The sequence below is a fragment of the Cetorhinus maximus genome, chromosome 20 (assembly GCF_964194155.1).
Source record: "Cetorhinus maximus chromosome 20, sCetMax3.hap1.1, whole genome shotgun sequence".
Taxonomy (NCBI): Eukaryota; Metazoa; Chordata; class Chondrichthyes; order Lamniformes; family Cetorhinidae; genus Cetorhinus; species Cetorhinus maximus.
In genome coordinates this window covers 1850877-1877294 of record NC_135898.1, presented here as the reverse complement: position 1 = coordinate 1877294, position 26418 = coordinate 1850877, and the positions used below count along the sequence as shown (strand labels likewise).

The 26418-nt window shown below is 47.3% G+C and overlaps 1 protein-coding gene across 4 annotated transcripts in view; it reads left to right on the top strand.

Annotated features, from left to right (window-relative positions):
* The first annotated feature begins 7441 nt into the window (after positions 1-7441).
* LOC144694786 (serine/threonine-protein phosphatase 2B catalytic subunit gamma isoform-like) overlaps positions 7442-26418 on the top strand; it is a 47389-nt gene continuing 28412 nt past the window's right edge. For 2 of the 4 annotated variants that reach the window (XM_078565376.1, XM_078565375.1), the window contains exons 1-3: positions 7442-7589; positions 15159-15356; positions 15733-15857. In XM_078565376.1, coding sequence (XP_078421502.1) covers positions 7517-7589; positions 15159-15356; positions 15733-15857 — 396 coding nt within the window. In that variant the 5' untranslated portion in view covers positions 7442-7516. Of the gene's footprint in view, positions 7590-13462; positions 13517-15158; positions 15357-15732; positions 15858-26418 lie in introns of all 4 variants that reach the window. The other 2 variants (XM_078565377.1, XM_078565378.1) reach the window with 2 other exon arrangements.

The following is a 26418-nucleotide window of genomic DNA, read 5'->3' as shown; positions in this document are numbered from 1 at the left end:
CCTCATGCCCAGCTTCTCTTCCCCAGCCTGAATTCCTGACACCAGAGAGAGCTCCACCGCGCTCCTTCAAAGTAACACCAAGGGATCTTATACACCTCCCCATGCCCACGCAGAAGATGCAACACCTGCCCCTTCACTTCCTCTCTCCTCACCGTCCAAGGGCCCAAACACTCCTTTCAAGTGAAGCAGCATTTCACTTGCCTTTCCCCTAACTTAGTCTACTGCATTCGTTGCTCCCAATGCGGTCTCCTCTACATTGGAGAGACCAAACGTAAACTGGGCGACCGCTTTGCAGAACACCTTCGGTCTGTCCGCAAGAAAGACCCAAACCTCCCTTTCGCTTGCCATTTTAACACTCCACCCTGCTCTCTTGCCCACATGTCTGTCCTTGGCTTGCTGCATTGTTCCAGTGAAGCCCAACGCAAACTGGAGGAACAGCACCTCATCTTCCGACTAGGCACTTTACAGCCTTCTGGACTGAATATTGAATTCAACAACTTTAGATCTTGAACTCCCTCCTCCATCCCCACCCCCATTCCGTTTCTTCCCCCTCCCTTTTGTTTTTTCCAATAATTTATATAGATTTTTCTTTTCCCACCTATTTCCATTATTTTCAAATCTATACCTGTAATGCCCTGTCAGTCTTTCCACCCCACCCCCACTAGAGCTGTACCTTGAGTGTCCTGCCATCCATTCTTAATTAGCACTTTTCTTAGATAATATCACCACCTTCAACACCTCTTTGTTCCTTTGTCTGTGACATCTTTTGATTATCTGCTCCTATCACTGCTTGCTTGTCCCTACAACCACCCCCTCCCCCCACCAACTTCTCTCCCCCCACCTTAAAACAGCTTATATTTCACCCCTCTCCTAATATTACTCAGTTCTGTTGAAGGGTCATGAGGACTCGAAATGTCAACTCTTTTCTTCTCCGCCGATGCTGCCAGACCTGCTGAGTTTTTCCAGGTAATTCTGTTTTTGTTTTGGATCTTTTACATCCACCTGACACAAAGTATTGGTCAAACAGCTCATCTGAAAGACAGTATTTTCTGTTTGTGCAGAGCTCCCTGAGTACGTCCCCTCTGACAGTGCAGCCAGTCCTTCAGTACTGACCATCCGATGGTTTGAGCCCAGATTTTGTGCTCAAGTTTTTAAAGTTGGGCTTGAATCCACCAGCTGGTTCTGAGGCGAGAGTGCTCCCCACTGAGTCACAGCTCACATTGGGACAGGATAACGAAGTCTAGTTTGGGGCTGAGACAATTTACGTGGATCTGTAATAGTTAAATAAATCCAGAGAGAAAATCCAGTGGATGAATCTGTTCTGCAAGTCAAAAAAAAATAGGGCTCTTGTCAAAAATTGTTGCGGTGGGTGGGGTGGGGGTTCATCACGCCAAGCGGCCAGACAGGGCCGTTGCCCCTATGGTGTAATTTAGACAGCGACCACTTGGGGGCTGTGGAAGACCAGAGAAGCTGCTGATGGCAAAAGCAGAGCTGAAGCTGCTGGAAAATGTGGAAAATACTCAGCAGCTGATTGTCCGAGTGCCCGTCAGCAGCAGCAGGGACCACCGAGCTTAGGCGAGCATTGGTGTCCAGGGTTTGTGAACATCATGAGATCAATGACAAAAATAAAAATACCTGGAAAAACTCAGCAGGTCTGACAGCATCTGCGGAGAGGAACAGTTAACGTTTCGAGTCCGTCTGACTCTTCAACAGAACTAAATAAAATTAGAAAAGAGGTGAAATATAAGCTGGTTTAAGGGGGGGGTGGGGGTGTTGGACAGGTAGAGCTGGATAGAGGGCCAGTGATAGGTGGAGATAACCAAAAGATGTCACAGACAAAAGGACAAAGAAGTGTTGAAGGTGGTGATATTATCTAAGGAATGTGCTAATTAAGGGTAGAAAGCAGGACAAGCAAGGTACAGATAGCCCTAGTGGGGGTGGGGTGGGGGGAAGGGATCGAAATAGGCTAAAAGGTAGAGATAAAACAATGGATGGAAATACATGTAAAAATAATGGAAATAGGTGGGAAAAGAAAAATCTATATAAATTATTGGAAAAAAAGTGGGGGATTGGAAAGGGGGTGGGGATGGAGGAGAGATTTCATGATCTAAAATTGTTGAACTCAATGTTAAGTCCGGAAGGCTGTATAGTGCCTAGTCGGAAGATGAGGTGCTGTTCCTCCAGTTTGCGTTGAGCTTCACTGGAACAATGCAGCAAGCCAAGGACGGACATGTGGGCATGAGACCAGGGTGGAGTGTTGAAATGGCAAGCGACAGGGAGGTCTGGGTAATGCTTGTTGACAGACCGAAGGTGTTCTGCAAAGCGGTCACCCAGTCTGCGTTTGGTCTCTCCATTGTAGAGGAAGCCGCATTGGGAGCAGCGAATGCAGTAGACTAAATTGAGGGAAGTGCAAGTGAAATGCTGCTTCACTTGAAAGGAGTGTTTGGGCCCTTGGACAGTGAGGAGAGGGGAAGTAAAGGGGCAGGTGTTGCATCTTCTGCGGTTGCATGGGAAGGTGCCGTAGGTGGGGGTTGAGGAGTAGGGGGTGATGGAGGAGTGGACCAGGGTGTCCCGGAGGGAACGATCCCTACGGAATGCTGCCGGGGGCGTGAAGGGAAGATGTGTTTGGTGGTGGCATCATGCTGGAGTTGGCGGAAATGGCGGAGGATGGTCCTTTGAATGCGGAGGCTGGTGGGGTGATAAGTGAGGACAAGGGGGACCCTAACATGGTTCTGAGAGGGAGAGGAAGGTGTGAGGGCGAATGCGCGGGAGATGGACCAGACACGGTTGAGGGCCCTGTCAACCACCGTGGATGGAAAACCTCGGTTAAGGAAGAAGGAAGACATGTCAGAGGAACTGTTTTTGAAAGTGGCAGCATCAGAACAGATCCAACGGAGGCGAAGGAACTGAGAGAATGGGATGGAGTCCTTACAGGAAGCGGGGTGTGAGGAGCTGTAGTTGAGGTAGCTGTGGGAGTCGGTAGGCTTGTAATGGATATTGGTGGACAGTCTATCACCAGAAATTGAGACAGAGAGGTCAAGGAAGGGAAGGGAAGTGTCAGAGATGGACCATGTGAAAATGATGGAGGGGTGGAGATTGGAAGCAAAATTAATAAATTTTTCCAGGTCCCGACGAGAGCATGAAGCAGCACCGAAGTAATCATCGGTGTACCGGAGAAAGAGTTGTGGAAGGGGGCCGGAGTAGGACTGGAACAAGGAATGTTCCACATACCCCATAAAGAGACAGGCATAACTGGGGCCCATGCGGGTACCCATAGCCACACCTTTCAGTTGGAGGAAGTGAGAGGAGTTAAAGGAGAAATTGTTCAGTGAGAGAACAAGTTCAGCCAGACGGAGGAGAGTATGGTGGATGGGGATTGTTCGGGCCTCTGTTCGAGGAAGAAGCGGAGAGCCCTCAGACCATCCCGGTGGGGGATGGAGGTGTAGAGAGATTGGACGTCCATGGTGAAGAGGAGGCAGTTGGGGCCAGGGAATTGGAAATTGTTGATATGATGTAGGGTGTCAGAGGAATCACGGATGTAGGAGGGAAGGGACTGGACAAGGGGTGAGAGAATGGAGTCGGCCCGCTTCTACCTCCTACCCAAAATCCACAAACAGAACTATCCCGGCAGACTGATCGTGTCAGCCTGTTCCTGCCCCACGGAACTCATTTCTTGCTATCTTGACTCCATTCTCTCTCCCCTTGTCCAGTCCCTTCCCAACTATATCCATGATTCCTCTGACACCCTACATCATATCAACAATTTCCAGTTCCCTGGCCCCAACCACCTCCTCTTCACCATGGACGTCCAATCCCTCTACACCTCCATCCCCCACCAGGATGGTCTGAGGGCTCTCTGCTTCTTCCTCGAACAGAGGCCCGAACAATCCCCATCCACCACTACTCTCCTCTGTCTGGCTGAACTTGTTCTCACACTGAACAATTTCTCCTTTAACTCCTCTCACTTCCTCCAAATAAAAGGTGTGGCTATGGGTACCTGCATGGGCCCCAGTTATGCCTGTCTCTTTATGGGGTATGTGGAACATTCCTTGTTCCAGTCCTACTCCGGCCCCCTCCCACAACTCTTTCTCTGGTACATCGATGATTACTTCGGTGCTGCTTCATGCTCTCGTCGGGACCTGGAAAAATTTATTAATTTTGCTTCCAATTTCCAACCCGCCATCATTTTCACATGGTCCATCTCTGACACTTCCCTTCCCTTCCTTGATCTCTCTGTCTCAATTTCTGGTGATAGACTGACCACCAATATCCATTACAAGCCCACTGACTCCCACAGCTACCCTGACTACAGCTTCTGACACCCCGCTTCCTGTAAGGACTCCATCCCATTCTCTCAGTTCCTTCGCCTCCGTCGCATCTGTTCTGACGATGCCACTTTCAAAAACAGTTCCTCTGACATGTCTTCCTTCTTCCTTAACCGAGGTTTTCCATCCACGGTGGTTGACAGGGCCCTCAACCGTGTCCGGCCCATCTCCCGCGCATTCGCCCTCACACCTTCCTCTCCCTCTCAGAACCATGATAGGGTCCCCCTTGTCCTCATTTATCACCCCACCAGCCTCCGCATTCAAAGGATCATCCTCCGCTATTTCCGCCAACTCCAGCATGATGCTACCACCAAACACATCTTCCCTTCACACCCCTGGCGGCATTCCATAGGGATTGTTCCCTCCGGGGCCCCCTGGTCACTCCTCCATCACCCCCTACACCTCAATCCCCTCCCACGCCACCTTCCCATGCAACCACAGAAGGTGCAACACCTGCCCCTTTACTTCCCCTCTCCTCACTGTCCAAGGGCCCAAACACTCAAGTGAAGCAGCATTGCACTTGCACTTCCCTCAATTTAGTCTACTGCATTCGTTGCTCCCAATGCGGTTTCCTCTACATTGGAGAGACCAAACGCAGACTGGGTGACCGCTTTGCAGAACACCTTCGGTCTGTCCGCAAGCATGACCCAGACCTCCCTGTCGCTTGCCATTTCAACACTCCACCCTGCTCTCATGCCCACATGTCCGTCCTTGGCCTGCTGCGGTGTTCCAGTGAAGCTCAACGCAAACTGGAGGAACAGCACCTCATCTTCCGACTAGGCACTATACAGCCTTCCGGACTTAACATTGAGTTCAACAATTTTAGATCATGAATTCTCTCCTCCACCCCCACCCCCTTTCCGATCCCCCGCTCTTTTTTCCAATAATTTATATAGATTTTTCTTTTCCCACCTATTTCCATTATTTTTAAATGTATTTCCATCCATTGTTTTATCTCTACATTTTAGCCTATTTCGATTCCTTCACCCCACCCCAACTAGTGCTATCTGTACCTTGCTTGTCCTGCTTTCTACCCTTAATTAGCACATTCCTTAGATAATATCACCACCTTCAACACCTCTTTGTCCTTTTGTTGTGATATCTTTTGGTTATCTCCACCTATCACTGGCCCTCTATCCAGCTCTACCTGTCCAACAGCCCCCTTAAACCAGCTTATATTTCACCTCTTTTCTATTTTGCCTTAGTTCTGTTGAAGAGTCATACGGACTCGAAACGTTAACTGTGTTCCTGTCCGCAGATGCTGTCAGACCTGCTGAGTTTTTCCAGGTATTTTTATTTTTGTTTTGGATTTCCAGCATCCGCAGTTTTGTGCTTTTATCTTATGAGATCAATGACATCGCGCAGGCAGAAAATCAGGTGACTGTGGGAGTCCACCGCATCACGTCACATGTTTAAACTAACATAAAGTTAACACACCAGTGCAACTGAGGAATGTTGTTCAGCACACCTAACTCCTCTTTCAATGAGCTAATGTAAAGGCACAGCCACCCCCTCACTCATTAAGACCCAGCGATAATGAAGAAACAGTTGATATATTAATGACCTAGACCTTGGTGTACAGGGCACAACTTCAACATTTGCTAATGATACGAAACTTGGAAGCATTGTGAATTGTGAGGTGGATAATGTAGAACTTCAGAAAGACAGAGACAGGTTGCTTGAATGGGTGGATAAGTGGCAGATGAAATTAAATGCAGAGAAATTTGAAGATATTGATTTTGGTGGGAAGAACATGGAGAGACAATATAAAATAAAGGGTACAATTCTAAAGAGGGTGCAGGAGCAGAGAGACCTGCGTGAATATCTGCTTAAACCATTAAAGGTGGCAGAACAGGTTGAGAGTGTAGTTAATAAAACATACAGTATCCTAGTCTTTATCAATGGGGGCACAGAGTAAAAGCAAAGAAGTAATATTAAACCTATATAAAACACTAGTTTGGCCTCAACTGGAGTATTGCATCCAGTTCTGGACACCACACTTCAAGAAGGATGTGAAGGCGTTTGAGGGGGTGCAGAAAAGATTCACAGAAATGGTTCCAGTGATGAGAAACTTAAGTTATATAGATAAGTTGCAGAAGTTGGGACTGTTTTCCTTGGAGAAGAGAAGGTTGAAAAAGATTTGTTCGAGGTTTTCAGAATTATGAGAGGTCGGGACAGAATGCATAGGGAGAAACTGTTCCCATTGGTGGAATGTTCAAGAATCAGAGGGCACAGGTTTAAGGTAATCGGCACAAAGAAGCAATCGTGACATGAGGAAAACCTTTTTCACACAGCGAGTCATTTAAATCTGGAATGCACTGCCTGTGAGTGTGATGGAAGCAGGTTCAATGGAGGCATTCATGAGGGACTTAAATCATTATTCGAAAAAGAAGCATATGCAGAGCAATGGGGAAAAGGCAGGGGAGTGGTACTAGGCGAATGGTAACTTCAGAGAGCTGGCATCGACATTATGGACCAAATGGCCTCCTGTGCTGGAAGCATTCAATGATTCTGCGAAACTTGTAGTAAACATGGAGATACAGCAAGAAATTAATAACGTGTCTTATGGTATGTTGGAGTATAAGAGCAAGGAAGTCTTGCTGCAATTAAATAGGGCAGTGGGTGTTTGTAATTCTCTACCCCAGAAATGTAGATGCTCTGACGTTGATTATATCCGGGGTCGAGATAGATTTTTAGACATTCAAGAATTGAGGAAAGTGCAGTTGGTGTTGAAGGTTAGTTATGATCTTACTGACTGGCAGAATGGGCTGGAGGGGCTGAATGACCTCTTGTTCCAATTTCTTATGTCTTTATTCGATATGTCACCTGGAGGGGACTTAAACAGGTGGAACTGTCAAAGGTTTGGAGCTACAATAGGGATTGGGGCTGATTGTGCATCATGAAAAATAATAAGAATCAGAGCAGGAGAATGCTGTGGGCTGCAGTTATCTGAGCATGCGTAGGATGCGGGAGGCGCCATGCTTCCTGGGAATTGTAGTACAGGAGGGCTCCTGATTGGCTGCTGCTCCCGCGGCGAGCCGTGTGCGGGGCGCGGGGCAGGCCGGGAGCTGTAGTCCAGGCTGATGGACTACAGGTCCCAGCGGGTAGTGCGCAGGCGCCAAGGGGCATCCGAGGCCGGACAGCCCCGGGAGTCGCGGCCGCTTTCTCAGCCGAAGAGGCAGCGACCGGACATGGCCGCAGCAACAGAGGACCAGAGTCAGGGCCAAGCTCAACAAGTCTCCACCGTCGATAGGGTGGCGAAAGGTACCTGGGGAGGGTGCGTGATTGTGGAGAAGGGGGGGCGGGGGGTGAAGGATGGGGGTTGGGGGGGTGAAGGATGGGGGTTGGGGGGGTGAAGGATGGGGGTTGGGGGATGAAGGATGGGGGTTGGGGGGTGAAGGATGGGGGTTGGGGGGTGAAGGATGGGGGTTGGGGGGTGAAGGATGGGGGTTGGGGGGTGAAGGATGGGGGCTGGGGGGTGAAGGATGGGGGTTGGGGGGGTGAAGGATGGGGGTTGGGGGGGTGAAGGATGGGGGTTGGGGATGAAGGATGGGGGTTGGGGGGTGAAGGATGGGGGTTGGGGGGTGAAGGATGGGGGCTGGGGGGTGAAGGATGGGGGTTGGGGGGGTGAAGGATGGGGGTTGGGGGGTGAAGGATGGGGGTTGGGGGGTGAAGGATGGGGGTTGGGGGTGAAGGATGGGGGCTGGGGGGTGAAGGATGGGGGCTGGGGGGGTGAAGGATGGGTGTTGGGGGGGTGAAGGATGGGGGTTGGGGGGTGAAGGATGGGGGTTGGGGGGTGAAGGATGGGGGTTGGGGGGTGAAGGATGGGGGCTGGGGGGTGAAGGATGGGGGTTGGGGGGTGAAGGATGGGGGTTGGGGGGGTGAAGGATGGGGGTTGGGGGGTGAAGGATGGGGGTTGGGGGGTGAAGGATGGGGGTTGGGGGATGAAGGATGGGGGCTGGGGGGTGAAGGTTGGGGGTTGGGGGGTGAAGGATGGGGGTTGGGGGGTGAAGGATGGGGGTTGGGGGGTGAAGGATGGGGGTTGGGGGGTGAAGGATGGGGGCTGGGGGGTGAAGGATGGGGGTTGGGGGGTGAAGGATGGGGGTTGGGGGGTGAAGGATGGGGGTTGGGGGATGAAGGATGGGGGCTGGGGGATGAAGGATGGGGGCTGGGGGGTGAAGGTTGGGGGGGTGAAGGATGGGGGTTGGGGGGGTGAAGGATGGGGGCTGGGGGGTGAAGGATGGGGGTTGGGGGGTGAAGGATGGGGGCTGGGGGATGAAGGATGGGGGCTGGGGGGTGAAGGATGGGGGTTGGGGGGGTGAAGGATGGGGGGTTGGGGGGTGAAGGATGGGGGTTGGGGATGAAGGATGGGGGCTGGGGGGATGAAGGATGGGGGCTGGGGTGTGAAGGATGGGGGCTGGGGGTGAAGGATGGGGGTTGTGGGGTGAAGGATGGGGGTTGGGGATGAAGGATGGGGGCTGGGGGGTGAAGGATGGGGGTTGGGGGGTGAAGGATGGGGGGTTGGGGGATGAAGGATGGGGGTTGGGGATAAAGGATGGGGGTTGGGGGATGAAGGATGGGGGTTGGGGGGTGAAGGATGGGGGGTTGGGGGGTGAAGGATGGGGGTTGTGGATGAAGGATGGGTGTTGGGGGAATGAAGGATGGGGGTTGGGGATGAAGGATGGGGGTTGGGGGGTGAAGGATGGGGGTTGGGTTGAAGGATGGGGGTTGGGAATGAAGGTTGGGGGATGGGTGTTGGGGATGTAGGATGGCAGGGGGGGTTGGTCTCTGTGGGCACTCGTAGACACAGGGAACAGGAGCAGCCCTCACCTATTCGGCACCTCGATCCTGTTTCACCATTCAACCAGATCTTGGCTGATCCTGTACAAATCCACTATCCCCAAATTTTCAATGTCCAAAAATCTGTCGATCTCAGTCTTGAACATCCACAACCCTCTGGGATAGAGAATTCCAAAGATTCACAACTCTCTTTGTTTCCGCCCGAAAAGATCGACCCCTTTTATTCCAGAGAGTCCCACCAAGAGGAAACAGCCTCTCATTGTCTACCCTGTCAGACTTTCTCAGAGCTTTATAGGTTACAACGAGATGACTTCTCATTCTTCTTAGAATGGATTCTCCTGTCATTTTGAGCAACGTGCAATTAGCCTTACTAATTGATCGCTGTACCTGCATGTTAACTTGGTGTTTTGTATACATTCCTCTAAATATCCACATTTATTACCTTCTCACCCTTTAAAAAAATAGTCTTTTTATATTCCTGCAAAATGAGCAACTTAATTTCCCAATTATAATCCATCTGCCACTATCTTGCCTACTCGATTAACCTGTCTATATCTATTTGCAGTCTCTCTGTGTCCTTGCATCTCATTTTCCTGGCTTTGTATCCTCAGTGTCACAGTGGAAAAGCAGCTGAAGACCTAGCACTGACCCTTCTGGCACACAGTCTGCCAATCCAAAAATAATTCACTTCGCACTGCTCAGTGTTTTCTATCCTTCAGCCAATCCTCTACCCTTGTTAATATATTCCCCTAACTCCCACAACCCCCTGTCTATCAATCTTTCATGTGTCTGGACAGGAACAAGGTGGGAATGAAGAGATGAGATGTTGGTGGCCACATGGCACAGGAGGATGATGTGTGGCCCTTTGCTGATGTGGTGAGAGGGTCTGTGAGAGGATGAGGAATGAGGCATGTGAAAAGCGATGTGGAAAGAAGGGAGGTGAATGTCAAGTGAGAGCAAGGACTGAAGGGCCAAGCTGTGCTTTTGAATGGGCAGGTGTTCTGAAAGCCAGCTTAGTTTTTCATCGAGAGCAGAGACTGGGAATTCCAAGCCCTGACAGACCTCGAGTTTCTGCACATTCGCAGTTCAGCATTTTCAGTTCTTTGGACCAAGGACAAGCCCAACGCTCCTGTGCGCAAATAGAAAATGGCGCAAAAATCCAGATCATGTGATCGGGCGCTGAGTGTTTTTGAAGACAAGTGTCCCAGGTAGAGGCCTGAGAAGAGTCCTGGACAAGGGGCAAGAAGAGGTCCCAGCTAAGTTAAAAAGAGAGGAGCAGAGAAAGAGGCTCCGAGTCGGAAAAGGTCTGTGGTTAGCAGGTTTGAAGTGATGAGGGCTCAGGAGAAGCCCTGAAGATCCAAGAAGGCAGCTGAAGGTTGGTGACTCTGTGCTGTGTGCCACTGGGTCAAAGATAATCCTTTGGAGCAGCAGTGTTTTGCAAGGTGTGGCTGGAGAGCTGAAGTTGTGCTTTTGAGTTGGTGCCCTGGTGCAGAGTCGGGAATCCAGGGGAACAGAAGCTCGGGATATGAGATTAAAATCTTGCGAGGTGGGCCATCATTGATGCTGTCCAGTTGGAGCAACCTTTGGAGAGAATTCCCAGGTTAAATCTTAGAAGGTGATTGTTAATCTCCGTGCCCAGGAGTATCCTCTGTGCAGGGGTTAGCTTGTCACAGACTGGAATGTCTCTGGAGAGAGAAAGAGTTTCAGTGAGATTGGTTGACTTTCACTGTTTGCTGATGTCTTGGTGGTTTGCTGAGAAATCCATGGACTCTGTCTTGGTTGTATCTGCCATTTATCATGCAGTGTGGTGTAGTGTGCAGTAAGCCTGTTAATTCACATGTACCTCATATTAACCCTGAATGTTAAGAGTATAAAATAGACATTGTAAATTGTTGTATCTTTCAGACCTTGTATAATAAAGTTTATTTTTGTTTGTTCAAAACACGTGGAATCTTGTGGCTCTATCCTCTTAGCAGGTGTCTTGAATCTTAAACTTTGTCTACTTTAAACAAAATGTTATTGGTCCCTAACTGGATTGCACCAAAAATTTAGGGATCTGGTCAGGGATCATGACAGTGACAGAGCTGTTTTTCGCTGATTTACCGGAGGTGCTTTCTGCCACATCCTTCCTCTTGGTACCTATGACAAGATGTCCCCTGCACAGAGGATACTCCTGGGCTCGGAGATTAACAATGACAGTAGCAGGAATTGTGTCTGTTCCTGAGTGCTCTCTCCAGCTGATTCCAGGCATTCTTCATCTGACCAGCCTGGAATGTGACTATTCTCAGCCTGTTCAGAGAGAGAGAGAGGATATACCAAGCTTCCAGAGACTCCCTTCCCATCGCTGTCCTCCTTTGCTATTATTTGCAGCAACAACTTATATAGCAACTTGAACACAATGAAATCTGCCAAGGCGCTTCTCAGGAGCATTATAAAACAAAGGAGTGACATTGGAGAGACTAGGTCAGGTGACTAAAAGCTTAGTCAAAGAGGTAGTTTCTCAGAAGTCTCTGACAGGAGGAAAGTGAGTTGGTGAGGTTTAAGGAGGGAATTCCAGAGCATGGGGCCGAGACAACTAAAGACCACCAATGCTGGAGCGATCAAAATCAGCGATACACGAGAGGCCAGAATTAGAGAGGGACAAGGGCATGGGGGGGATTTGAAAACTTCAATTTACAAAAACCAGAAAATTTAATGAAATAACACCATTACGTCTGTTGGGCATAGTTTTCCTTTTGCGATCTTTATTGGCTGTAATTAATGTTAACTTTTTTTTATTCGTTCATGGGATGTGGGCATTGCTGCCTAGGCCAGCATTTATTGCCCATTCCTAATTGGGCATTTAAGAGTCAACCACATTGCTATGGGTCTGGAGTCACATGTAGACCAGACCAGGTAAGGGTGGCAGATTTCCTTCCCTAAAGGGCATTAGTGACAATCGACAATGGTTTCATGGTCTTCACCAGACTTTTAATTATTTTTTTATTGAATTCAATTTCAATTGAAATTGGTTAGGTACAGAGTAAAGCTACCTCTATATTGTCCCCATCAAACACTCCCAGGACAGGTACAGCACGGGGTTACCTAAAGCTCCCTCAACACTGTCCCCATCAAACACTCCCAGGACAGGTACGGCAGGGGGTTAGATACAGAGTAAAGCTCCCTCTACACTGTCCCCATCAAACACTCCCAGGGCAGTTACAGCACGGGGTTAGATACAGAGTAAAGCTCCCTCTACACTATCCCCATCAAACAATCCTAGGGCAGTTACAGCAGGGGGTTAGATACAATAAAGCTCCGTCTACACTGTCCTGTGAAATAGTCCCAGGACAGGTACAGCACGGGGTTAGATACAGAGTAAAGCTCCCTCTACACTGTCCCCATCAAACACTCCCAGGACAGGTACAGCACGGGGTTAGATACAGAGTAAAGCTCCCTCTACACTGTCCCCATCAAACACTCCCAGGACAGGTACAGCACGGGGTTAGATACAGAGTAAAGCTCCCTCTACACCGTCCCCATCAAACACTCCCAGGACAGGTACAGCATGGGGTTAGATACAGAGTAAAGCTCCCTCTACACTGTCCCCATCAAACACTCCCAGGACAGGTACAGCACGGGGTTAGATACAGAGTAAAGCTCCATCTACACTGTCCCCATCAAACACTCCCAGGACAGGTACAGCATGGGGTTAGATACAGAGTAAAGCTCCCTCTACACCGTCCCCATCAAACACTCCCAGGACAGGTACAGCACGGGGTTAGATACAGAGTAAAGCTCCCTCTACACTGCCCCATCAAATACTCAGAGCAGGTGCAGCCTGAATTTAGAGGAAGAATAGGATACATAGGACTTTTCAGCAGGAGTAGGCCATTTGGCTCTTGGAGCCTGCTCCACCGTTGAATCAGATCATGGCTGATCTGATTGTGTTTTGTATTTGTCCCCACCCCCCCCATAACCATTGACTTGCCTATCAAAAATCTGTCTAACTCCGCCTTGAATAAATTCAATGACCCATTCTCCACTATTTTCTGGGGGAGAGAATTCCACAGACTAACAAGGAAAAAAGAGTTCTCCTCAGCTGTCTTAAAAAGGAGGCCTCTCCTTAAACTGTGTCCCTTGGCTCTCAACTCCCCACAAGAGGAAACATGAACCCAGTATCCACCCCATCGAGTTCGCTCAAGATTTTTTGCTTCAATAAGATCACCTGTTATTCTTCTAGACTCCAGTGGGTATAGGCCCAACCTGTTCAACCTTTCCATAATCCTTCATCACAGGAATGAGTTGAGTGAACCTTCTCTGAACAGCTAATGCATTTATATCCTTTTTCAAATAAGGAGACTAAAATTGTACATCCAGATGTGGTCTCACCAAGGTCATGTACAGCTGTGGTAAAACTTCCCGACTTGTATATTCCATTCTCCTTGCAATAAACGACAACATTCCATTTGCTTCCTAATCACTTGCTGTGCCGGCAAACTAACTTTTTGCGATTCATGCTCCAGGACACCCAGATTCCTCTGTACCACAGAGTTAGAGTCATAGTTATGTAGCACAGAAACAGGCCCTTCGGCCTATTGTGTCCATGCCAGCCATCAAGCACCTACTTATTCTAATCCCATTTTCCAGCACTTGGCCCATAGCCCTGTATGCAAGGGTGTTTCAAGTGCTCATCTAAATACTTCTTAAATGTTGTGAGGGTTCCTGCCTCTATCACCCCCTCAGGCAGTGTGTTCCAGATTCCAACCACCCTCTGGGTAAAAAATCTTTCCTCAGGCCCCCTCTAAACCTCCTGTCCCTTACCTTAAATCTATGCCCCCTGGTTATTGACACCTCCACTAAGGGGAAATGTTTCTTTCTATCTACCCTATCAATGCCCCTCATAATTTTGTGTACCTCTACCAGGTCTCCCCTGAACCCCCTCTGCTCAAAGGAAAACAACCCTAGCCTATCCAGTCTCTCTTCATAGCTGAAACGCTCCAGCCCAGGCAACATCCTGGTGAATCTCCTCTGCACCCTCTCCAGTGCAATCACATCCTATAGTGTGGCGACCAGAACTGCACACAGTACTCCAGCTGTGGCCTAACTAGCATTTTATACAGTTCCAACATAACCTCCCTGCTTTTATATTCTATGCCTTTGCTAATAAAGACAAGTATCTCATATGCCTTCTTAACCACCTTATCTACCTGTGCTGCTGCCTTGAGGGACCTGTGGACATATACACCAAGGTCCCTCTGATCCTCTGTACTTCCTAGGGTCCTACCATTCATCGTGTACTCCCTTGCTGTGTTAGCCCTCCCAAAATGCATCACCTCACACTTTTCAGGATGAATCAGGGTTCTGCAATCTCTCTACATTTAACTTGTTTGCTGCCTTTCTATTCTGCATATATGTTAAGCTTATTCTGCGTTGTCTCATCAAACACTCCCAGGACTGAAACAGCACTGGGTTAGATAAAGAGTAAAGCTCCCACTACACTGTCCCCATCAAACACTCCCATGACAGGTACAGCACGGGGTTAGATAAAGAGTAAAGCTCCCTCTACACTGTCCCCATCAAACAATCCCTGGTCAGGTACAGCACGGGGTTAGATACAGAGTAAAGCTCCCTCTACACTGTCCCCATCAAACACTGGCCAATTTAAGTTTTTGAACTTTTGCAAGGTGGGAAATGCAGTAGACAATTTACACAAACCAAAATCCTGAACACTAATGGAAACCATTGACTAGATCATGAGTTTGAATTGTTCGTTGAGGAATAAATGTTAACCCTCTGACAGTGCGACACTCCCTCAGTACTGACCTTCCGACTGCAGCGCTCACTCAGTACTGACCCTTTGACAGTGCGACACTCCCTCAGTGCTGACCCCCTGCCAGTTTGGCACTACCCCTAGCCTGGAATAAATGGTTGCTGACAGATTCAGTTGTGCAACAGGTATTGTTTGATCTGTGTTCTTCGTGTGTGTATTAATCTGTGTTCTGGATTGAAAATCAATTTTGGTAGTACTCAGGGTTGTTCTCTATCTCTCAGCTGTTCCCGTTCCACCGGCCCGGCGCCTCACCATGCAGGATATTTACTCAGAGGGTAAGCCTAAACTTGACGTCTTACGGGCACATTTTATTAAAGAAGGGAGACTGGAGGAAGATGCTGCCATCAAGATCATCGAGGATGGAGCCGCTATCTTTCGCAAGGAACGGACACTCATTGAAGTGGATGCACCCATCACAGGTCTGGGTTACCTGACACCCACCCTACTCCCCTCTATTTCTCCCCTGCTCCTCTCTCACTTTTCCCTCCGCTCCCCCCTTCACCCCCACTTGCCCGTTCTTCGCCCCCGCTCCCCACTACTTTGCCCCTGCCCGCCCCCCCCGCTTCTGGGCCCCCGCCCACCCCCCGCTCCTGGGCCCCTGCCCACTCCCCCCTCCTGGGCCCCCACCCGCTCCACCACCTACCCCCACGCTGCTTGCTACCTCACCTCCTGCCCCCACCCGAGGGATTGAATTGGCTATGGGGTGTGTGAGAGACGGTCGTGTTGATGGTGATGCCTTTCAAAAGGCATCGAAGCTTCCAATCAATTTGCTCTCTTAATTTGTGTGCCTTTCAGTGTGTGGTGACATTCATGGTCAGTTCTTTGACCTGATGAAGCTGTTTGAAGTGGGCGGCTCACCCAGCAGCACTCAGTATCTGTTCCTTGGAGACTACGTGGATCGTGGCTACTTCAGCATTGAGGTGAGTTCATGAATTTGTAACTCTGTGTCCACTGAGCATGCAGGGGAGAGGCCTTTGACCATCCTGTTGAAAGCCAGAATGGAGATTGATCTTATACTTAGCTGTGACCCATTGATTTCTGGGGCTGGGGCTTTATTGTGAGTTCATACAGAATAGATGAAATGGAGCACTGGTTTAGCTCATTGTGCTGCAGGTTGGGAGTTATTCTCAAACACACCAAGAACTTGTGCTTGGGATTTTGAAGGTAAGGTTGGTCGGTTAAGCTTGGAGCAAAGTTCAGATGCTGGAAGCCATGCCAAGTTAATTTATCTTTTCTGCTTCAGATTCTGACTGACCTGCTGTGTATTTCTAACTAGCTGCATGATTGGAATTCAGCAAGTTTCCAGATTTACAAATGAACATGTTTAACAAAAACTGCAAACTGGTGACCGTAACATCAGATTGCCATCAGAACCCCAAGTCATTTGTTGATGCTCTTTAGGGAAGGAAACTTGGTGTCCTTACCGGTTTGATCTGTATGTTACTTCAGTCGCACACCAACTCTAACTCCCCTCTGATGTGAGCCAGCAAATTCCCTCAGTTGAATCAAGCCACTTTAGTTCAAAAAGGCCCACCACCACCTTTTCAGGGCAACTAAGCATAGGCAATAAATTCTGAGCTTATCAGTGATGCCCACATCCTGGTACACATATAAGAAAAGAGAGTCTGCTGAAGCAGCCAGGGTGTTAAATAAGAATTTGTCATTCGGCAGAACAATGGCAGGAAAATAATTCAGTATCTTGTTGGGTCTTGCACATTGAAGGAATAAGTGGGACACATGATTACTCATGCATGTTGAATGAGCTAGTGGGAGTGATAGCAGATCCAGCACTTGCCATGTCCAGCTGTTGTAGAGTAACAACCACCAAAGCAGAAGACTGGAACTGTACCACCAATGGAGTAAACACCTGGCATGTGATGCTTGGGCGTGTTTTGCAATATCACAAAATATTCCAGATGTTCAGTATCATCCAGCAGAAAGCACTCTACTATATTGGCACCCAATCTAATCGCTAAGCGTTCCAACCCTGACGCAATGTGATTGCAATGTGCACTCTCCACAGGATGAACTGCATCAAGACAACATGGCTTCTGCAGCATCCCCTCCCAAACGCACCAGCTCTACCACCTAAAGGACAAGAGCAATCCAAGGAGAAGAGCCTGCTACCACCATCTAACTAGAGATAGAAAATGAATGCTGGCCTTGCCAGTGACACCCACATCCTGAAGAATGATTGGAAAAATCTTCTGGTTCATCAAGTTAGCCTCATAAAACCATGATAGCAGAAGGTTTCTGTTTAGACAGTCCTACTCACCAACCTCCATGTAATTCACTAAGTTCAGACTGCCGAGGAAAAATGGTGCTGGGATCAGAGCCATACGTCTGAACCCTTGCATTGGAAAGAACGAGGTCAGACAAGTAGATGTTTTCCAGCTCCAGAAAATCTTGGGCAATTGTTTCCCAGGAAGTGGACTGGAAATGATTTTCGAGCACCGAGCAAGTTCATAGACAATTGCATGACAAAGGGGCAGAGGTACAAAGTGTGGAAAGGCAAGTCGGGGACTGCTGTTTGGAAACTCTTCAGGTATACAAGTCAGGCTAAAGGTGTTGAACCTTGAAGAGGTGCTGCTGAATTTTCCATGGAGAAACCGTCATGTTTTACAGAAAGATAAACATCTAGACCTGTCTTGACCTTTGTCACTAAGCAGTTTGAATGTGCCAAGGTCAGACAGCAGATGCAATGAAGGAGGCAGACAGCTGAAAGTAGCAAGGTGTTTGGGGTGTTCAGTTTTCAGTCTGAAATCAGCTGCTTCCAACCATCAGGAAATAAAGAATTTCTCTGGTGAGTCACAACAAACTGTCTTAGCAAGCTAACAGTATTGACATAGAGCAAATACAACATTTCTCATGACAGCATACCTCATACAGTACAGCGTTACGGCACTCCTCACTGTGGTGCTATGGCACTCTGCACTGTGGCGCTAGTGGGCACTGGCATCAGTACTGGGGCAACTGGGGGCTGTACCATTAGGATGGTTTACACCTGAACCACATTTGGATGAGTGTCGTCGCAAATCGCATAACTAGGGAAGTAGAGAGGCTTTAAACTAAACAAGAGGGGTGAGGATCAAGCTTGGGTAGAGGTAGCAATTCAAGGTGTCTTTAAGAGAGCAAAATAGTAATATGAAAAATGAGGGTCAGAGAATGGCAGGAAGGGACTGAGAGAAAAAAAACCTAAGAATACATCAACAGTCGAGACTAGATGTTACAAAAGTAACAAAAAGACAAAACTGAAGGCTCGCTATCTGAATGTGCGTAGCGTTCATAACAAAGTAAATGAATTGATGGCCCACATTGAAATAAATGTGATCTGATAGCAATTAAGGAGACCTGGCTGCAGGATGACAAAGATTGGGCCCTGAATACTGAGGGATACATTACATTCAAGAAGAGTGGGAAGCTAGGTAAAGGCGGAGGTGTATCACTGTTAATCAATGATAGCATTGGTGCAATAATTAGAGATGACCTTGGTTCAGGAGATCAGAATGTAGAATCGGTTTGGATGGAGATGAGGAATAGTAGGGGGAAGAAATCACTCGTGGGAGTGGTCTACAGGTCTCCTAACAGTTGCCACAGTGAAGGGAAAAGTATTCAAGAGAAAATATTGTAATAATCATGGGTGATTTTAATCAACAAAAAAACTGGAAAAATCAAATTGGCAGTAGTAGCCTGATGATGAGTTCTTAGAATGCTTTCGAGATAGTTTCTTAGAGCAGCATGTTCTGGAACCAACCAGAGAGGAGGTTATATTAGACTTGGTATTGTGTAATGTGACAGGATTAATTAATGACCTCAGAGTAAAGGCACACCTAGGTAGAGAGAGTGCAAGAAGCAGTGTGGCCATTAACAGTGAGAGAACGAGAGGAGCAATGGGGCCATTAACAGTGAGAGAGCAAGAGGAGCAACGGCGGCCATTAACAGTGAGAGGAGCAACGGGTCCATTAACAGTGAGAGAGCGAGAGGAGCAACGGGGCCATTAACAGTGAGAGGAGCAACGGGGCCATTAACAGTGAGAGAACGAGAGGAGCAATGGGGCCATTAACAGTGAGAGAGCAAGAGGAGCAACGGCGGCCATTAACAGTGAGAGGAGCAACGGGTCCATTAACAGTGAGAGGAGCAACGGGGCCATTAACAGTGAGAGAGCGAGAGGAGCAGCGGGGCCATTAACAGTGAGAGCGAGAGGAGCAGCGGGGCCATTAACAGTGAGAGAGCGAGAGGAACAATGGGGCCATTAACAGCGAGAGCGAGAGGAGCAATGGGGCCATTAACAGTGAGAGAGCGAGAGGAGCAATGGGGCCTTTAACAGTGAGAGAGCGAGAGGAGCAATGGGGCCATTAACAGTGAGAGAGCGAGAGGAGCAATGGGGCCATTAATAGAGAGAGAGCGAGAGGAGCAGCGTAGCCATTAACAGTGGGAGCAAGAGGAGCAACGGGGCCATTAACAGCGAGAGGACAGTGGGGCCATTAACAGTGAAGAGTGAGAGGAGCAGCGGGGCCATTAACAGTGAGAGAGCGAGAGGAGCAGCAGGGCCATTAACAGTGAGAGAGCGAGAGGAGCAGCGGGGCCATTAACAGTGAGAGAGCGAGAGGAGCAGCAGGGCCATTAACAGCGAGAGGACAGCAGGGCCATTAACAATGAGAGTAGAGTGAGAAATTATTAAAGAACGCGGAGAGAGAGGCCAGAGACCATTAAAGAGAGCAGAGAGCAGCTGATTGGTGAGTATTTCTAGTCTTTAAAGTTAAAGTAAGGTCTTTAGTTTGTGTTTAGGTCTCTAGTCTTTTTTTTCTTTTTTCTCTTTTTCTTAAAAATAGCTTGTTAAGTATAAGATCAATACTAATGTGTAAAAAATTACAATAGAGTGTAAAGAGCAGGCATACTAGAGTAATTAATTAAGTAATTAAATAAAATACGATAGTGATGGCAGGGCGGGTGATGTGTTGGAGCTGCAGCATGTGGGAGCTGCTGGACACCAAAGTGATCCAGAGCGAACACATCTGTAGTAAATATTTGCAGCTTGAGGAACTTCAGATTCGAGTTGAAGAGCTGGAGTCCGAGCTGCAGACGTTGCGCCACATCAGGGAGGGGGAAAGTTACCTGGACACTTTGCTCCAGGAGGTGGTCACACCCCTCAGATTAGGTAATTCAAATTTGGTCTGTGATCAGGGACAGGAGGTTGTGACCACAAGTGAAGCAAGTATGGGAACCCAGGCGGTCGTGTTCGAGGAGCCTCGGCCCCTGCCTCTGCCCAACAGTTACGAGGTTCTTGCAGGCTGTGTGGACAAGAACGGGGACTGCAGGGAGGATGAGCGAACTGACTATGGCACTGGTACAGGGAGCCATTCAAGTGTGGGGAGGAAATAGGAACGTAGTGGTAGGGGACAGTATAATTAGGGGGATAGGTACTGTTCTTTGCAGCTGTGAGCATAAGTCCCAAAGGCTGTGTTGCCTGCCTGGTGCCAGGGTTAAGGACAACTCCTCAGGGCTGGAGAGGAACTTGGAGTGGGAGGAGAGGGATCCAGTTATTGTCGTCCATGTTGGTACCAGCGACATTGATAGGACTAGAAAGGAGATTCTGCTGAAAGAATTTAAGCAGGAGCCAAATTAAAAAGCAGAACTTCCAAAATAATAATCTCTGGATTACTGCCTGAGCCACAGGCAAACTAGCATAGGGTAAATAAAGTCAAGGAGTTAAATGCGTGGCTTAAAGATTGGTGTGGGAGGAATGGGTTTCAGTCCATGGGGCACTCGCACCAGTACTGGGGTAGAAGGGAGCTGTTCCGGTGGGACAGGCTTCATTTGAACCGTGCTGGGACCAGTGTCCTGGCGAATTGTATAACTAGGGCTGTAGAGAGGGCTTTAAACTAAATGGGGGGTGGTGGGGAGGGTTCTGGAGAGGGGATACGTAGGCTGACAAAGCAAAAGGATATGGCAGTATTTCAGGGCAGCTATTTAGGTAATGATACCCAGAGTGTGACAGGAAGGGACAGAGTGTACAAACAGAAAAAAAAGGAGCAAATAGGGTCAAAGGGGGAAAATGGTAAAAAGGCAAAATTAATGGCTCTTCACTTAAATTAGTATTTGGAACAAAATAAATGGGTTAATGGATATGATCTTATAGTCATTACGGAGACGTGGTTATAAGGAGATCAAAGCTGGGAACTAAATATTCAGGGGTATGTGACTTTTCAAAAGGACAGGCAAGAAGGAAAGGGTGGCGGGGTAGCTTTGTTTATTAGGAGATGGAATAAGTACGATAGCAAGAAATGATCTTGGATCGGAAGATGTAGAATCCATACGAGTGGAGATAAGAAATAACTAGGGGAAGAAAACACTGGTGGGAGTAGTCTATAGGCCTCCCTAACAGTAGCTACACTGTAGGACAGAGAATAAATCGGGAGATAATGAGGGCATGTAAAAAAGGCAGTATATTAATCATGGGTGACTTTAATCATCATGTAGATTGGGAAAATCAAATTGGCAGAGGAAGCCTTGAACAAGAATTCATAGAGTGCATTCTGGACAGATTCCTAGAACAATATGTTGTGGATCCAACCAGGGATCAGGCTATTTTTGACCTGGTAATGTGTAATGAGGCAGGTTTGATAAATGATCTCAGAGTAAAGATCCCCTAGGAAACAGTGACCATAACATGGTAGAATTTAGCATTCAGTTTGAGAGTGAGAAAATTGGGTCGGAAACAACTGTGCTAAACTTAAATAAGGGTAATTACAAAGGAATGAGGGCAGAGTTGGCTGGAGTGGACTGGGAAAGGAGTTTAGCAGAAAAGATGGTTGATGAGCAATGGCAGATGTTTAAGAAAATACTTAATGACACAACAAAGATATATCCCAGTGAGAAAGGGGATAAACCAACCATGGTTAACCAAGGAAGTTAAGGATAGTATCAAATTGAAAGAAAAGCCATACAATGTGGCAAAGATTAGTGGTAAGCCAGAGGATAGGGAAAGTTTTAAAAACCAACAAAAGATGACCAAAAAAAAAACTTTAAGGGTAAACTAGCAAGTAATATAAAAACGGACAGTAAGAACTTCTTTAAAGATATAAAAAGGAAGAGAGAGGTCAAAGTGAACATAGGCCCCTTAGAGAATGAGGCTGGGGAAATAATAATGGGGCACCAGGATATGACAAAGTTGAATGAATATCATTGCATCAGTCTTCAGGGTAGAAGACACTAATAGCATTCCAAAAATACAAAATAATCAAGGGGCAAAAGGTGGGGGAGAAAAAGTGCTTGGGAAACTAATTGGGCTAAAGGCCGTTAAGTCCCCTAGACCTGACGGGTTGCATCCTAGGTTTTAAAGGAAGTAGCTACACAGATAGTAAATACGCTGCTAGTAATCTTCCAAGAATCCTTAGATTCTGGAAAAGTCCCAGAAGACTGGAAAATTGCCAATGTAACGCCCCTATTCAAAAAGGGAGGGAGACAAAAGACAGGTAGCTATAGGTCAGTTAGCTTAACATTTGTCATTGGGAAAATGTTAGAGTCTATTATAAAGGATGTAATAGCAGAGCATTTAGAAATACGTAATATAATCAAGCAGAGTCAGCATGGCTTCATGAAAGGGAAATCATGCCTAACAAATTTATTAGAATCCTTTGAGAAGGTAACAAGCAAGATAGATAAAGGGGAACCAGTAGATGTAATGTATTTCGATTTCCAAAAGATGTGTGATAAGGTACCGCACATAAGGCTACTTAATAAGATAAAAGCCCATGGCGTTGGGGGTAGTATATTAGCATGGATAGAGGATTGGCTAACTAATAGAAGACAGAGAGTTGGGATGAGGGGGGCATTTTCAGGATGGCAACCTGTAACTAGTGGAGTACCACAGGGATCATTGCTGGGGTCACAGATATTTACAATATATATTAATGACCTATATGAGAGAAGTGAATGTACTATCGCCAAGTTTGTGGATGACACAAAAATTGGTGGGAATGCAGCTGGTGAGGATGACAAAAAGAATCTACAGAGGAATATAGACAGATTAAGTGAGTGGGCAAGAACTTTGCAGATGGAATATAATGTGGGAAAATGTGAGGTTATGCACTTTGGCAGAAAGAACAGAGGAGCTGAATATTATTTAAATGGAGAAAGACTGCAGAAAGCTGCAGCACAGAGGGATTTGGGGGTCCTCGTGCATGAATCCCAAAAAGCTAACATACAAGTTCAGCAGGTAATAGGGAAGGCAAATGGAATGTTGGCCTCTTTTTCAAAAATCAGGAATCTTGCTAAAACTATACAAGGCACAAGTTAGACCACACTTAGAATACTGTGAACAATTTTGGTCCCTTTATCTAAGGAAAGATATACTGGCATTGGAGGCAGCTCAGAGAAGGTTCATGAGGTTGATCCCGGGTATGGAGGGAGTTTAGAAGAACGAGAGGCGGCCTTATTGAAACATATAAGATTCTTAGGGGGCTTGACAGGGTAGATGCTGAGAGTTTGTTTCCCCTTGTGGAAGAGTCTAGCACCAGAGGGCATAATCTCAGAGTAAAGGGTCGCCCATTTAAGACAGAGATGAGGAGGAATTTCTTCTCTCAGAGGATAGTGAACCTGTGGAATTCTTTACCGCAGAAGGCTGTAGAGACTGGGTCATTAAGTGTATTCAAGACTGAGATAGACAGATTTTTAATCAGTAAGGGAGTCAAAGGTTATGGGGAAAAGGCAGGAAAGTGGAGTTGAGGATTATCAGATCAGCCATGATCTCATTGAATGGCGGAACAGGCTCGATGGGCCGAATGGCCTACTTCTGCTCCTCCGTCTTATGGTCTCATAGCAGCGGCCACAAAATGATTGAATTTTATATCCAGTTTGAATGGGAGAAGAGTGGGTCTATGACTATATCTTAAACTTAAAAACAGCAACTATGTGGAGATGAAGATGAGCTAGCTAAAGTGGTGGAAAACAAGGCTAGAGGATAGATGAATAGAGAAGCAATGGCAAACATTTAAGGGGATATTTCAGAGCATTTAGAAGAAGTACATTCCAATAATTTTTTAAAATTCTAAGGGGAGGACCCACCATCTGTGGTTAACTAAAGAAGTTAAGGAAAGCATAAAACTTGAGGAAAAAGCATACAAGTCTGCAAAGTTGATTGGCAGGACAGATGATTTTATAGAATATAAAAAATGACAGAGAATGACTAACCAGTTAACCAGGAGAAGGAAATTAGAGTATGAGAGGAAGCTAGCTAGAAATGTGAAAATGGATAGCAAGAGTTTCTACAGGTATTTAAAAAGGAAAAGAGTAAGTAAAGTGAGTGTTGGCCCTCTAGAGAGCGTGACAGTGTAGAGTAATGAAAGATAATAAGAAAATGGTGGAAGAAGTGAACAAATAGTTTGCTTCTGTGTTCACTATAGAGGATACAAAACATTCCAGTAATAGCTGCAAATCAGGAGGCGGTAGGGAGAGAGGAACTTGGTGAAATTACAATCACTGGGGAAATGGTACTGAGCAAACTGATGGAGCAGTGGGCTGGGTCCTGATGGACTACATCCTAGCGTCTTAAAAGAGGTGGCTAATGAGGTAGTCGATGCGTTGGTGTTAATTTTCCAAAATTTGCAAGATTCTGGAAAGGTTCCATCAGACTGGATAGTAGCAAATGTAATCCCTCTATTCAAGAAGGGAGGGAGGCCAGAAACAGGAAACTATGGGACAGTTAGCTTGACGTCTGTCGTGGGGAAGTTGTTACAATTGATCATTAAGGAGGTTATAGCTGAGCACTTAGAAAAGCTCAAGGCAATCGGGGAGAGTCATCATGGTATTGTAAAAGGGATATCATGTTTCACCAATTTATTGGAGTTCTTTGAAGGAGTAACATGCATAGTGGATTGCTTTATGAGGAGAGGTTTAACAGACTGGGCTTGTTGCCACTGTAGTTTGGAAGAGTGAGGGGTGATTTGATTGAGGAGAATTTTCTTTCCTCTGAGGGTTGTCCAACTTTGGAACTCTCTGCCTCAGAAGGCGGGGTCAGTGAATATTTTTAAGGCAGAAGTAGATAAATTGTTGTTAGGCAAGGGAATCAAAGGTTATCGGGGTTAGATGGGAATGTGGAATTCTAAACTATCAGATCAGCCATGATCATATTGAATGGTGGAGCAGGTTCGAAGGGCCGAATGGTCTACTCGTGTACCTATTTCTTATGTCCTTATGCTAGGGCATTCCTCACTGCGGTGCTGCAGTCACTTCTCGCTTCAGCACTCCTCCCTGCGGCACTCTCCCTGCGGCGCTGGGGCATTCCTTACTGCGCCGCTATAGCATTCTACGCTGCAGCGTTACACCATTCCTCATTGTGGTGTTTCATAAATGTCATTTTTCTCAACACAGCTTTTCTCAATGCGGTGTTTTTCAATACAATAGCCCAAACCTTCGGGTGTCTGGATCTTTCAGAGATGCACGTCACGACCATGTGGAAGTGATGACGTGCTGACTTACATGGGAATGCCCAGGAAGTTTCAGCCTCCAATTGGCAATTTCCTTGTTCCCCAAGACCCTCTGTAAAAGTCTCCAACTCTGAGTTAAAGTCAGAGACATGTACTTATCCTGGATAGTTATTCAGGAAATGTTAGTCAGTTGAAAACCTAGTCTGACTCCGGGGTAACACAAGAACTAACGCCAATCACTTAGACTGCCAATGCCACCACCCCCATTGCCCTCTGACTATCCCCCCTGCTACCCTCACTACCCTGTGATATCCAGACTACCATCCTGACCTCCCGACTCCCTCTCCCGACCACCTGACCTACCTCCCACACCCAACTACCACCTTTGCCACCTGCCACCACCTAATGCAAGCAGCGTTGAGTCGGGGAAAAGTTTGAGTGGCGCAGCTCTCTTGTCACTCCTTGGAAGGTCTAGCCCAGTATTTCACAAGTACAACATTTCATGAATAGGGCATTTGTCTTATTTGTCACATCAAACTGCTGTGTGCCTCTTCCCAGTCTAGCAGTATTAACACAGAGCATCACATGAAGCATATCGTTAATCTTGCATCAGATTAGCGTTAATGCTCCATTCAGCCCAATCCACCATTTCCCCTTGTTAATGCTGTAATTGTGTGATCCTGCATTGAGCTGATGAGAGCAAAATGATTTTGGAGATTCAATTGCGAATTTTTTCATTATTCGTCTATTTGATGTGAGCGTCGCAGGCTAGGCCAGCATTTATTGTGCACCCCTAATTGCCCTTGAGAAGGTGGTGGTGATGCCTTCTTGAGCCACTGCAGTCCATGAGGTGTAGGTACACCCACAGTGCTGTTAGGGAGGGAGTTCCAGGATTTTCACCCACCGACAATGAAGGAACGGCAATACATTTCCAAGTCAGGATGGTGCGTGACTTGGGGGGGATCTTCCAGGTGGTGGTGGCCCCATGCATCTGCTGCCTTTGTCCTTCTAGGTGGTAGCGGTCGTGGGTTTGGAAGGTGCTGTCTAAGGAGGC